Source organism: Condylura cristata, unplaced genomic scaffold (assembly GCF_000260355.1).
Source record: "Condylura cristata isolate star-nosed mole 26May11 unplaced genomic scaffold, ConCri1.0 scaffold00055, whole genome shotgun sequence".
Taxonomy (NCBI): Eukaryota; Metazoa; Chordata; class Mammalia; order Eulipotyphla; family Talpidae; genus Condylura; species Condylura cristata.
In genome coordinates, this window is record NW_004567156.1 from 1,211,800 (window position 1) to 1,225,939 (window position 14,140).

Sequence of the window (14,140 nt, forward strand, 5' to 3'; positions counted from 1 at the left end):
ATCAAAAACGGGGGGTGGGAGGGAAGGGAAGTGCATGGGACTATGGTGATGGTACAAGGGTGACTTGGTGATTGGAAACCCACAGGGATTACTATTGAGAAAAAAAGAGAACATACAAAATGATATAAAAATAAACTAATATAAAAAAATTTAAAATGAGCATCCCATTAAATTTGCTTTAGTTTTCTAAATCTGTGGTTTTCAAATTTGGGGTATAAAAAGATGATTTCTTTTATTAAAAAAAAAACTTAAGAGTCCCACATCTAGTTAAAAAGCTTCTGTACAGCAAAAGAGACATTACAAAAAACAGACAGCCCACTAACTGGGAAAAAATTTTCTCACACAAAACTAGTGATAGAGGATTGATCACACAAAAATATACGGAGAACTGACGAAACTCAACAAAAATAAAGTAAACAACCCCATCAAAAAATGGACAGAATGGGCCCTCCCTGGTGGTGCAGCGGGTTAAAGCACAGCACTAAGAAGCTAAAGCCACTTTCGCATGAGTTCGATCCCTCCCTGCCCCTCATGAGTTCGATCCCTCCCTGCCCCGGAGATGACCACATGGCGAGGCAGACCTCTCCTGATCCGCCCGCTGCTCCCCTCAGCAGTGTACTTCTTCGATCTGCCTGTTCTGCTCCCCACTCTGTCTCTGGTGAATCCTACCACCCTCCGCATCTCTGGCCTGTACCCCAGTTCTGTATGAATAAATAAATAAATCTTTTTAAGATGTGGTACATATATATAATGGAATATTACTCAGCAACCAAAAAAGAGAAACACATGTCTTTTGCAGCAACTTGGATGGAGCTGGAAAAGATCATGTTTAGTGAGATAAGCCAGAAAGAGAAAAAAAAATACCAGATGGTTTGCTCATAGCAGGAGTGTAATGGACCAGGTGAGAAAATAACAAAAATAATAAACAATATACCAGATGCATTTTGTGGGGGTGGACTGGGGAATGGGATCAAAAACGGGAGGGTGGGGAGGGAAATGCACGGGATTATGATGATGGCACAAGGGTGACTTGGTGATGGGAAACCCACGGGGATCACAATTGAGATGGAAAAAAAATGTACAAAATGATGTAAAAATAAAGTTATAAAAAAAATATATAAATAAATAAATAAATAATAAATAAATCTTTTTTTAAAATACTTTAAAAAAAGAAATATTTTCCTTTTTCCCAGTTTCCCCTTTGTAAATGAACCCTGTTGCTGTACTCTAAGTCTGAGTTGTGTCTTGCAATTTAAGTGCACGAGTGGAACTCATGACATCCCCCAAATTTGCACAGTTTCAGGCTGGCCTGCCAAGACCTGGGGGCAAACCTTCGTAGCTGGGACTGAGCACAGCTATGAAGAAAAGGCTGGAAAGCTCCCAGGTCCGGCAAGATCTGCGACAGAAAGAAGCCACAGCTGCAGGAACTGTACAAGGTGAAGCCCACACGAAGATCAAAGCAGTCTGACACTACACATCACGGCCCACAGGAAGCAACACGCTGGCCCTGGGGCTCTTTCACACTCTGGTGGCCACTCTGCAGCAGTCCTGTCTCCCAGGATGTCGGGGAGCAGAGCTTAGCCCCTTGTCTTGCGGCAGAGCGCACTGTCCAACCAGAGGCTGAGGACACAGGGTGCAGGGTTCAGCCCCTGGGCTGTACGCCAAGAGCGGCCACTTCAAGAGTTTAAGCTTGCCTCTGCGGGCGGGCTACTCCCTGGTTCCAAAGCAAACTCAGAGCAAAAGGAGGGAGGTCTGGACGGAGAAGACTCATGACAGAAGGAACAGTGGTCTTTGGAAGTGGTCGCGCACAAGCGACTCAAGGAGGGCACCTCACTCATTTCCAGGGGACGCTGCTGCAAAGGCCACATGGCTGCAGACCCCACTTCGGACACCCTGTGTGTCAACCTGAACACCCAGCAAGTCATTAGAGTACCAAAGAGTACCAACTATCAATAAGATATTTTGGGAACATTTGATGAAATTTGCATATCAAGGACCTCCCTGGTGGGTGCAGTGGTTAAATACAGCTCTAGTAAGATATCAGCAGCCACTGTGGCCTGAATTCGATCCACAGATGGCCAGGATGCTGACCCACATGGCTCAGCAGACCTCTCCTGTCTCACCCGCTGCTCCCCTCAGCACTGTGTTTCAGTAGATCCTCCTGTTTTGCTCCCCACTCTGTCTCTGTGGAATCCTTTCTCTCTCCCGTAACTCTGACTTAGACCCCAGTTATTGCATAAATAAATAAATAAATAAATAAAATCTTTAAAAAACAGTCCAATTCTTTGTCTTAGATCTTCCTGCTGAATCCTCCCCTCCCACTTTTTTTTTAAATTGAGGTAAAAATACCGTATGTTTCAGAAATACAGCTTCAAACCTAGAAAACCCGGGCCCTCCCTGGTGGCTCAATGCATTAAAGCTCAGCTAGCCATAGCAGCTTCAGCAGAGTTCGATCCCCGCCCCCAAGGTGAGACAGACCTCTCCTGACTGGCCTGCTGCTCCCCTCAACTGTGTACTTCGTCGATCTGTCTGTTCTGCTCCCCACTCTGTCTCTGGTGAAGCCTCTCACTGCCCTGTACCTCTGGCCTATACCCCAGTTCTGTATGCATAAATAAATAAATCTTAAAAAAAAAAAAAAAGAAAGAAAATCTATGTACTGCACCACTCTACCCCTGGAGGTTTCATTGCCATCTACCTCTATGCAGTAGACCCCTCGCACGCCTCTTCCCCTCTGGTAACCACCTTTGGTTGTCAGAATCTAGGGGCCCTGGTCCTTGAATGGGCAAAAACAATAGCTTTCCTCCTGCTCCTTCCAGGTAGTGACTTTGGGTTGTGAGGACTGAGATAAAAACAACAGGTAGCCGATGCCCATCTTTGCTATGTCTGCTCCGTGTTAGTATTTACTCTCTTCCCACTGCTTAGGGGCAGCCAGATAAGACAGGGGGAGAGAAGCATGAGCAAAGCCAATTCTAAAGCTTGGGATTGGGAGAAGGGGAGGAAAGGGGAAAGGGGAGACTGGCCTGTGCATGGGGGCAGGGCCCCCACCACCCCAGGGTTTGTCAGCATAGTTTGTTGGGCCCACCAAGAGCTTCTGACTGACTGACTCTGTGTGTGTGTGTGTGTGTGTGTGTGTGTGTGTGACCAGGGTGGGGCAATGAAGGTGAAGGTGGAGAGGGGAACAGGGAGGGAAAGCTTTTCGAGCATTTTCCCAAAGACCACACTTTGAGAACCTCTGGCCCAGATCCTGCTCCTGCTGACCTGTCTTTCCTTCTGTGCTAAGTCCTCACCATGGGGTGGGCACTCGGGAAGCCAGGGAAATAGGGCAGTTTGCTCCTGGCTGGCTGTTAAGGGCAGCAGTTTCTTTAGGCACCAATTCTTCTGTGGAGACATTTTCTTTTTTGAGATATTTTCTTCAGTATTTTGAAATCTACCGTCCTTAGCCTGGACCAAGTGTCTAATGTATGTGCGTGCATCTATGTGCATGAAAATTTGCTTATGTCCCATATCCATCGATATCACCTTACTCCACAGCTTGTGATACTCAGTACTACACTTTATTTAAGCTCAGCTATAAGTTAATCCACTGTGTTAAGGCTCCTGATGTCCACAGCTGGAGACTAACATTCCCCAAATATAAAAAATACCAAGTGTGTGATACCAAGTTATGTGTGAGCATGGACTGCCGGGTCTTCAGCCCATCGAGAAGTCTTGTTTAAGGAGAAAGAGTGGGTGGTTTTAGGTGAGATGATGCTGAACAAAGAATCAGCTGTGTGATAAAGTGCACTGTTAGTCCCTCCCAAGTTTCATGGGTACAGAGTAAGAAACAGACATATTTAGAAGGGTTGCTGATTTCACACGAATTGGTTACCAAGAAACACCTATTCAGAGGGTGCAGTGTCCTTCGCTTTTCTTTTTTTTAAACTATGGGACAGTCACCAGAAATTGCATTATTTTTCTTTTTCAAGATTTATTTTATTTATTTATATATTCAAGAACTGGGGTGCAGGCCAGATGCAGAAGGGGAAGTGAGAGGATTCATCAGAGACAGAGCAGGGATCAGAACAGGCTGACTGACTGACATACACTGCTGAGGGGAGCGGGAGAGGTCTGCTGTGCCATGTGGGTAGCTCCCTGGCTGGGGATTGAACTTGTGCTGCAGTGGCAGCTTCATAGTGCTGAGACTTAACCCCTTGGCCATCAGGGAAGGCCTGCATAGTTACCTTTGACTGAAATTATTATTATTTTTTTTTAAATTTATTTTTGCATAGAAGAACTGGGGTACTGGCCAGAGGTGTGGGGGATGAGATGATTCACCTGAGACAGAGCGGGGAACAGAACAGGTGGAGTGACTGAAATGCACTGCTGAGGGGAGCAGCAGGCAAGACAGAAGAGGTCTGCTGTGCCATGTGGGTCAGTCTGCTGCACCATGTGGGTCACCTCCTGGTCTTGGATCCAACTCAGGCCTTAGCAGTGATAGTGCTGACTCTTAACCCCTAGATCCCCAGAGATGCCCTAGATTTATTATTGACTTAATGATTTATGTATGATAAGTAGGTTTATACAGTATGCAAGATTTATCAACTGTATCGATAATGAAGATCCATGTTAAATATAGCTTGTATGTACAATGTATAATTTAATGTGCTATGTATTATACACAGTTATATGTACTTGTTTATATACCCGGGACATATCATTTAATGTATGATATGCATATAATGTATTATGTAACATTAATACATGCAAGTAAGAATTTGTAGTACAGGGACTCTAGCATTAGATGCTTCTGCTGTTCCTATTAAAAATCCAGGGCCTGGGCCCTCTCTGCTGGCGTGACAGGTTAAAGTGCAGCACTATGAAGCTTTCTGTGGCTGCTGCAGCAGAAGTTCCAGCCAGGGAGCTGACCCACATGGCCCAGCAGACCTCTCCTGTCTCACCTGCTGCTCCCCTCAGCAGTGTGTTTCAGTCAATCAGCCTGTTCTGCTCCCTGCTCTGCTCTGGTGAATCCTCTCACCCCCACATCTCTGGTTTGTACCCCCGTTCTTGTATGCATAAATAAATCTTAAAAAATTAAAAGAAATACAAAGTCCTGGACTCTGACACTAGAGACACCGAACCTACAGACGGGCAGTGGGGTCCGTGGCCCCAGTCCCTCCATGGAGGAGGCCTTTCCTTGAGGCTTCCCCTGCTTGGCTGAGGGTTCTTGGACTGAAATGGTAACACAGTTACTCTCTCACAAGCCTCATGCCAGGACACTTCACCAGGAAACAGTGCATGGGACATTCATGGTATCATTTCCTTCCACTGTTTCTAGTAAATAACATTGTCAGCAAACTTTTGTCAGATGTGCAATTGTCAGAGGCAGAGGACAGCAGATTGCTGTGGGCACCGCCCTTCCCATTGTTCCTTGCATCAGCGCGTCCCTCAGTATCTGAGGGGTCCAGCACCAAGCTGGGGTGTACCAACACCCTGGAAAGCTCCAAGACCCTAGTTCAAATGGTATCTAGGAAATAGTGACCAGGAAACAAGAGTCTGCATATTCACTCCAGATGCAAGCGACCAGGGTGGAAATTTCCATCAAAGGCTGAACCCAAGGATGCAGAATCACTGGCTTCTGGATCTATTTCATGATCTGTATTCCATGCAGACGGGGCTGCCTGTGCTTCTCTCCTTATTCTTCTCCCCTCCCGGTCCCCGAAAATCCTCTTGCAGACTGCAAATTCCACCTGTGTGTCTCTTGTGTGGTAACAAAGTGGTTTACTGGCCACTGCAAAGCATTGCATCAGTTTACTCTAAGAATCTACAGTTGAATGGGGAAATGAAACATTCATCCTGCCTTTCCTTACAAACCATCTTCAGGGTAACCAAAGAGCCTTAATACAAGAAAGCAAACTGACAAGTCTTGCAACTGAAATGTTCTCAGGACCAAACGACCCTATGTTGGCAATGAATAGTATCAATACATAAGTGATGCGAGGAGGATGGACTATTGGAGATTAAAACAAATTAAAGTCTTTTGGGCTTCCTTGGTGGTGAAAGGGGATAAGCCTCAGCATTATGAAGCAATCCACAGCCACTGCAGCACGAATTTCAATCCCCAGCCAGGGAGCTGACCCACATGACCTAGCAGACCTCTCCTGCCTCACCTGCTGCTCCCCTCAGCAGTGTACTTCAGCCCATCTGCCTGTTCTGTTCTCCACACTGTCTCTGGTGAATCCTCTCACCCACTACACCTCTGACCTACACCCCAGTTCTTGTATGCATACATAAATCTTTAAACAAACAACAAACAAGCAAATGTACAAATTTAAAAGACTTTTGTCTTGGCCACTGACCCAGACTGAGGAAAACTTGGAAACTTTGGGGTCACATGAGCCGTGAGCACAGCAGCATCAGCCAGCCCCCAAGAGGCCATGGCAACACTGGTGGCACTGTCACCATAAGATCAACTTCGACAACTGTCACCCAGGTTACTCTGGGAAAGTTGGTAGGAGGTGTTACCTCACAAAGAGGAAATGGAGCTTCTGACCAACTGTCAACCCACATAAATTTAGGACCTTGGAGAGTGAGCAGACGTGGGCAGGCACTGCCAAATGCAGGGCTGGACCTATTGCTACCACCGATGCAAATTGCTACTGCAGAGTTCTGAGGACAGGAGAGATCCCCAAACAGGCCTGATTCTTCAGCAGAGCTGCTGGGGAAGGCTGGGGGGTTGGGGGGGGGGGGGAAGAGGTGTCCTAGTAGGTTAGACACGAGACCCAAGTGCTTTCAAACCACAAAAAGACTTAAGAGACAATAACAGGCAATGCATAAATTTTCTTTGGATCCTGATTTGAACAGATCACCTATAGATTGGACATAGCTGAACAGTTCATGTAATTTGAACATGGCCTGGGTGCTACATGACCCCACAGCTATTGGTAACAATTTGAGTGTACAATGGTTCATGGTTATATGTAAAAAGTTCCATCTTATACAATGGAACAAAGAAAGTTTGTTCAGCAAATGGTGCTGGGGAAACTGGGAAGCTACATGCAAAAAATGAAACTAGATCACGACCTCACTCCATGCACAAAAATCAACTCAAAGTGGATTAAAGACCTAGACATAAGAACAGAAACCATAAAATACCTGGAAGCAAAGATGGGTCAAACACTACATGACATACACTTGAGTGACATCTTTAAAGATAGAGCACCCAATGCCACAATAATGAAGGCAAGGACAAATAGATGGGACTACATCAAGTTAAAGAGCTTCTGTGCAGCAAAAGAGACATTACAAAAAACAAACAGACATCCCACTGATTGGGAAAAATTTTTCTCACACAAAACTAGTGATAAATGATTAATCACAAAAATATACAGAGAACTGACGAAACTCAATAAAAATAAACAACCCCATCAAAAAATGGACAGAAGAGCTAAAAAGACACTTCTCCAAAGAGGTAATGCACATGGCCAACAAGCATGTGAAAAAATGTTCAACATCACTCGTTATAAGGGAGATGCAAATTAAAACCACAATGAGATACCACCTCACCTCAGTGAGAAAGGCACATCTTCAAACAACTAGCAACAACAAATGTTGGCGAGGATGTGGAGAAAAAGGAACTCTCCTGCATTGCTGGTGGGAATGCAAACTAGTACAACCACTATGGAAAACTGTTTAGAGGTTCCTCAAACTGCTTACCATGGAGCTTCTCTACGACCCAGCAATCCCACTCCTAGGTATCTACCCAAAAGACACAAAAACACTGATTCAAAAAGATACCTGCACCCCCATGTTTACTGCTGCTTTATTTACAATTGGAAAGACATGGAAACAGTCCAAATGCCCAAAAGTGGATGACTGGATTAAATAGATGTGGTACATATACACAATGGAACATTACTCAGCAACCAAAAAAGAGGAACACATGTCTTTTGCAGCAACATGGATGGAGCTGGAGAATATCATGCTTAGTGAAATAAGCCAGAAAAAAAAGGAAAAATACTGGATGGTTTCACTCATAGTAGGAGTATAACGGACCAGGCGAGAAAATAATAATAATAATAAATAGCCATATACCAGAGACATTTTATGGGGGTGGAGTAGGGAATGGTATCAAAAACAGTGGGGGGAGGGAAATGCACTGGACTATGGTGACGGTACATGGGTGATTTGGTGATGGGAAGCCCATGGGGGTTACAACTGAGATGACAAAATACACAAAATGATGTAAAAATAAACTATTATATATATATATATATAAAGTTCCATTTTAAAGAATGAGATTCATACTTAATGTAGGGGCGAGGTCTGGGATTTGCCTTAACATACTCAAGCCAATGGAAAGAAATAGGAAAAAGACGCATCTTGATAACTGCTGACCCTGAATGTGGGGTGCATGGGGTCGATGAGGGCTCATCAAGCTATTTTCTTTGTGTTTTTGAAAATGTCTATAAATGAAAGCACTGAAGTATTCCATATTGATCACACATGCTGGATAAAATATGACAACACTATACCATGTCTTCACATACAGTGGGATTACTCCACCTCTCCCATCAGGTAGAATAAATTATCCTGGACCCTCCCTGGTGGCACAACAGGTTGAGGCACAGCACTATGAAGCTATCCGCAGCCACTGTAGCATGAGTTCCATTGTCCACCAGGGAGCTGACCCACATGGCGCAGCAGACCCCTCCTGTCTTGCCCGCTGCTCCCCTCAGCAGTGTGTTTTGGTTCTGCTCCCCACTCTGTCTCTGGTGAATCTTCTCACCATCACCCCCACCCCCGCCTACACCTCTGGCCTGTATCCCAGTTCTTGTATGCATAAATTAAAAAAACCTTAAAAAAAAAGAATAAATTATCTTAACATTTTTTAGAGAAGCAGTTGAAAGCAAAACACAACTCTAACTTCAGGCTTAGAGGTCTCGCCCAGAAGCTTTAGACACTGACCATCTCACTGAGGCACTGTATTTTTAAAATTTTTTTTGACATGGAAGAAAGCTCTCCCCCTCTTCCCTAGGCTACCCAGGTTCTTTTAGTTTTTAAAATTTATTTACGCATACAGAAGTGGGGTACAGGAGAGAGGTGCATGGGAGAACAGGCAGATCGATGAAGTCCACTGCTGAGGGGAGCAGCGGGCAGGTCAGGAGAGGTCTGCTGGGCCATGTGGGTCACCTTCAGCGCTGGGGATTGAAGCAGCTGCAGCTAGCTTGCAATGCTGTGCTGTACCCTGTTGCGCCACCAGGGAGGTTCTGCCCAGATTCTTTTTACAAACATCTGTCTTAGAATGAAGCTAATATGTTCTCACATAATTTGTCACAGTGCTTATTTCTCCACCAGGCTGACCTGGGAGAGATTTCCCCTCTACATTTTATAAACCTGCCCCTGCCTCATGGAAGATAGTGTCCACTCCATCTTAAAATAGAAAACATAAAACAAAGCAGGTCTTAAAATCTCGTAGGCCTTCCCTCGCTCCTCATTACATCCGTAACGATGAATCTTTATTTCTGTGTTGAGAAAGAATGTGAAAGGGGAAGGGTTTGCCAAAGTCAGATATTCATGGTCAGTACGCACACATTCCCTCCCACACACGCATTCCCAGTTCTCAAGTGTCTATGAAGAATAGACATGAAGCAGTGAAGTGACAAAACCAGAGACTACAAATGCTCATTCGCCTTCATTCATAACATTAATTTATAAACATTGTGATTTATAAATAATCAAGGCTGCTGTTGCACCTACATCTGTACCCTGCATCCAAATGTCCTGCCCCTGGAACGGTCACTCACCCTCTTCAGAGCCAGTTTGCACCTCCAAAGAAGAAGTTCATTTCCCCCCAATTCCCTGAGTTCACACCGATTCAATTCTGCAGGCCCACCCACCGTGCCCAAGGAATGGGCCCACTGTTCCTGGGTGGGCACAAAGGTGAAGGGCAACGGAACCAGCATCGTGGCAGGGCAGCACCCCGGGCCAGGGCAGCGCATCCCCTGTGCGAGAGGCCAGTCTATCGTCCTGTGTGTCCTGTTGAGTGATTTCCCTGTCAACAGACTTGAGTCTAAAGGTAGACTTGTCTCCAGCAGTCCCCTGCAGACCCGCGGAGGGGCTACCTCAGTGGCAGGTGCCCAGCTGCTCAGAGCGTCCCATACACACTGACTTTGGCCAGGGAGATGCTCTCCCAGTAGCGGTTCCGGCCCTTCTCATACAGGATGAAGAGCTGGGGGGGCTGGTTCACCCTACCCGCGCCGCCTTCCAGGGTTGCCAGCGATGAGTAGCCACTGGGCCCTGGCCACACCTGGATGTTCTCCTTCCGCCATGAGGTGCCATTGCTGAAACTCCAGCGCAGGGTCAGGTTCACGCCTGTGGAGAGCAGCAGAGTTAGGGGAGGGCATCTCCCCATGCCCCGGGGTCCCGGGTCACCCCACCCTGCAGACACTCACGGGACTCCCTGTGGGCTGGGTTGGAGAAGAAGATGATGCCGGAGTTGGTGGCTACGGCTCCCGCGGCGACCACTGGGTCTATGAGCTCAGTGTCGAAGGTCACGTCACGCAGCTTCAGCGTGTCACAGCCGTCGTAGCTGCGGAGGACGATGCGGCAGCGGCAGTGGTAGTTGTTCTGGTTCCGGGCATTGATGACAACTGAGCCGTCCGGGAGTTCATAGGGCTGAGGAGAGAGAACTGGGGTTCAGAAGTTCCAGCGGGTGGGCAGGGTACGGGCCAGAGGGAGCAAGTCTGGGAGGGGGCAGCCAGAGCTCAGGTCTGTGAGTGCAACAGAGCCCTGGAGGCTAAGACTGGCTGAGTGGGGAAGCCACTGGCAGGTTCCTCACCTGACACTCATCAGGGTTGAAATCGTTGTTGCGCTTGGGCTGGTCGAAAGGGATGCCGGTGATCCCACCGCCGTAGTGCCAGGAGGCACCGTGGTCATCGCTGACGAGGCAGAAGACCCCATCCCGCTCCAGCGTCCCGTGGCCACACACAATGAGCCGGTCCTTCTTTGGCTCCCGCTGTTTCTGTGGGAAAGAGATGAGTGTCACAGAGGGGCTCGGAAGCTGGAAGGGACCCAGCTATCACATGTGAGGACACTGTCTGGTCCCCTTCAAGACTGTCCTTGCTCACCGAGGGATCTGGAAGGATCCCACAAACAACTACTATGTGATTTAAGAAGCTCTTGTGGCCCTCCTTGGTGGTGCAAAGGATTAGGATGCAGTAAGCTAGCCACAGCCGCTTTGGTACAAGTTCGATCCCCAGTCCCAGAGGTAAACCACATGGTGCAGCAGACCTTTCCTGACTCGCCCACTGCTCCCCTCAGCAGGGTATTTCAGTAGATCTGCCTGTTCTGCTCCCCACTCTCTCACTAGTGAAGCTCCTCACCACCCCTGCTCTCTGCCCTGTACTCCAGTTCTGTATGCATAAATAAATACATCTTTAAGAAAAAAGCTCTTATGCAGAAGATGAAGGTCATGCACAGAGGGAATGCACAGGCACACACACCCCACTTACCAACCTGTGCACCATGACACAGAACTGTCTGCTCAGAAGAAGGGGTGCCTTTTCCTACCGTGCACAGGATCACAGGGACAGCCCTGCTGACAACCCTCATGTGGGAGACAGTGCCAAAGTCCCCTCTTCCCTCTGGCGGGTGTTCTTTCTAGCATGCCCTTTTCTCCCACAGAGTCCATTCTAATCAGGAGATCTGACCTCATAGGACCTTCTTGTGAGGAACTTTAAGGGGATCTTCCACTAGAGAGCCCACCACCCATCTCAGGACAGACCTGAATGCCAGAGCCGGGGCCAGGGGCAAACATCTCAGTGCCGATATCCACAGAGAGGTTCCGGGGAGGGCTCCAGGAAACACCATCGTCCTTACTCCATATCAACATGGTGGAGGATACCTGGCAGCCAATCTTGTGAGCACAGTGCGCGTAGAAAAGAAATATCGTTCCTGTCTTATTATCGCTCACCACTGCGCCCAGGTTCAGGCCATCCGTGGATTCCCCATCATTTACAATGAAGGCTGTAGGAGACCATGTGCTGCCTGAAGAAAACAGGGAAGAAACCTGAGGTGAGCACGCTGGAGACGCCCATTCACCACTCCCTGTTAGTTTCTACATTCCGCTAGAGACCCAAGGCCTAGGGTGTCACTGGACCTGCCCCTTCTTTCCTCTGTTCATATCTACTCTATCCTTGCTCACTCCACCTGCCACACATGCTCCTTCCTAGTTCTCAGTAACTTCTCTCCTGGGGCTGGTTACATCTGCCTGGTGCATTCTTCCTCCAGACTTATTCTTTCACCTCCTTTGAGTTTTTGCTCAATTATCACTCATCTAAAATTGCAGTCAAATGCTGACATGCCTCACACCTCTTCCCCTACTTTTCTTCATTGCATTTCCCACCTTCCAACACATGCAATAAATTTACTTAATTAGTCCCCAGCAGAACATAAATTCTAAGAGCAACAGGATTTTTGCTCTGTTTTGTTCATAATTATTCACAGAACCTGAAACAGTGCCTGGCACATAGTAGGTGCTCAATAAAAATCCGAATAATTGCCATTTCCAGATCACTGCCTGGGACATTTTCCTTCATGAAGTTCTCTCTAACTGCTAAGGACCCAGGCCTCCAACTCTCCATGTTTCACTATTCTCTGGACCCATGGGCAGGTCAGGCTCTTCCAGCTTAGCATTAACTCTTGTACCCTGATCCGTGGACCTCCGCAGAGCGATGAATTTGGCCCCCTTGTCTACATCAGACAATTTTCTGGCCTCAGCAAAGGCAAGGAGAGTGCCCCGAGGAGTGACTGTGATGAGAGGGATGCGGTAGGTGTCCACAGATCCAATCAGCTTCCCGCTCACCCACAGCAGCTGCTCCATAGTGACCAGTGGATTCACCTGAGATGAAAGAGAGGCAGGTCAATAAGAAGAAACTTGGTTTGGGGTTTCAGAACAAATGGATTGAGACTCAGGCTCAAGTTCCCCTGGGAGAGGCAGGCTGATGGGATCAGGAGCCCTCAGCTTTGTTCTCTGGATTCTCCTTGTTCTGCAACTTCTACACTCACTTCTTAGGAGGGGAGTGGGACTTCAAATAGGGAAGAAGCTCAAACCTAGGAGACTCTGGAGGAGAAGTGCAAGGGCCGGGAATGGAAAGGGGAATGGGAGTAGTGGAACGAATGGGATATGAGACAGACGGCGGAGCCTCACAGAGAGAAGGCTCAGCAGTCCTGTCCTGGAGGGCCCAGGGCACAGACCCAGACGCGAGGGTCGGGAACTGGGCTGTGCGACTCACCAAACTGAAGTCGTTCTTTGCAGTAGCACCGACCCCTGCCAGCGACAGCAGCAGGGAGAAGATCCCGACAAATAACTGCACACTGCATCCTCCAAAAGTCTCTACCAGCCGCTGTGCCCCGCGTCTGCTCTGGCGCACTGCGCCAGCTCTCTCCTCGGTCATCTCTCCCGTGCAAAGATCCCGATCCAGACCCCCAGGAGGAGACCTAGTTTGGAGTTTGTCAGCTGACTCTGGCCCTTTAAACATTCAGGTGTCACCCGCACCCACCCAGCCCGCCCAGAGCTCGCAGCACCCGGCCCCACTTCCGCCATTCTCATTGGCCCTCACAAGTCTAACTTTTACGTCACCCGCCGGTGCCCCGGGCTTGCCCTTCCTATTGGCCGTCTTCGTAGGTCTGGAGCGCGTGACCCAGTGAAAAGCGCCGCGGCCGGAGTAAAGGGGCGGGCATTACTCCCAGGGAGCCCTGTGATTGGCCCCGGCGTCTGGGGGCGTCATAAGGGCGGGCCTGTTTTAAAGATGCAGGCGCGGGGCAAAAGAGGCGTCGTATTGTCTCGGATGGAATGAAGGTCCCAGACTTTTTGAGAAAACAAAATATCATTCTTTAATAAAATCATTTTACTACAAAATGGGGGTAGGGAAGGCTGTGGAGGGGAGCTGGGAGACGAAGAGCAGCCCCTGATGAGGATGAAGTTTCTCACTTCTTCGTCTTCTTGTTCCCCGAGGTCTCCTGATTTTTCTTGCCCAGAATCTTCTGAAGGTTCTTGGACATGTAGTAGGGTCGAGCCTGGGAGCCGTCGTTCCGCTCCAGGTCTTCCACTGAGCCAACATAGACCAGTAAAAATGGACCCTCGGGGATCACCCCCCCCCCC

General features: G+C 48.0%; 2 protein-coding genes across 2 annotated transcripts in view; both read right to left on the reverse strand.

Annotated features, from left to right (window-relative positions):
* Nucleotides 1–9,197: 9,197 nt before the first annotated feature.
* On the reverse strand, nucleotides 9,198–13,531 carry NEU1 (sialidase 1 (lysosomal sialidase)). The gene is made up of 6 exons (XM_004695106.2): nucleotides 13,272–13,531; nucleotides 12,685–12,877; nucleotides 11,762–12,024; nucleotides 10,817–10,999; nucleotides 10,431–10,653; nucleotides 9,198–10,350 (listed from the first exon to the last, which is right to left on the reverse strand). The coding sequence occupies exons 1-6, from the start codon at nucleotides 13,515–13,517 to the stop codon at nucleotides 10,124–10,126; spliced, it is 1,335 nt and encodes a 444-aa protein (XP_004695163.2). The 5' UTR covers nucleotides 13,518–13,531; the 3' UTR covers nucleotides 9,198–10,123.
* A 384-nt stretch (nucleotides 13,532–13,915) lies between these two features.
* Nucleotides 13,916–14,140, reverse strand: part of SLC44A4 (solute carrier family 44, member 4) — an 11,318-nt gene continuing 11,093 nt past the window's right edge. The window contains exon 21 of the mRNA XM_004695143.2: nucleotides 13,916–14,087. Within this exon, the coding sequence (XP_004695200.1) occupies nucleotides 13,966–14,087 (122 nt within the window). The 3' untranslated portion in view covers nucleotides 13,916–13,965. The remainder of the gene's footprint in view (nucleotides 14,088–14,140) is intronic.

Bases quoted from the DNA above. Each gene is read 5' to 3' on its own strand.
- NEU1 (XM_004695106.2), bottom strand. From the start codon at position 13,517: ATGTTTAAAGGGCCAGAGTCAGCTGACAAACTCCAAACTAGGTCTCCT. The intron at 12,878-13,271 runs GTGAGTCGCACA...CTTTCATCTCAG, and splicing joins CAAAGAACGACTTCAGTTTG to GTGAATCCACTGGTCACTAT. The intron at 11,000-11,761 runs GTCTGTCCTGAG...TCTTTCCCACAG, and splicing joins GCCCCGGCTCTGGCATTCAG to AAACAGCGGGAGCCAAAGAA.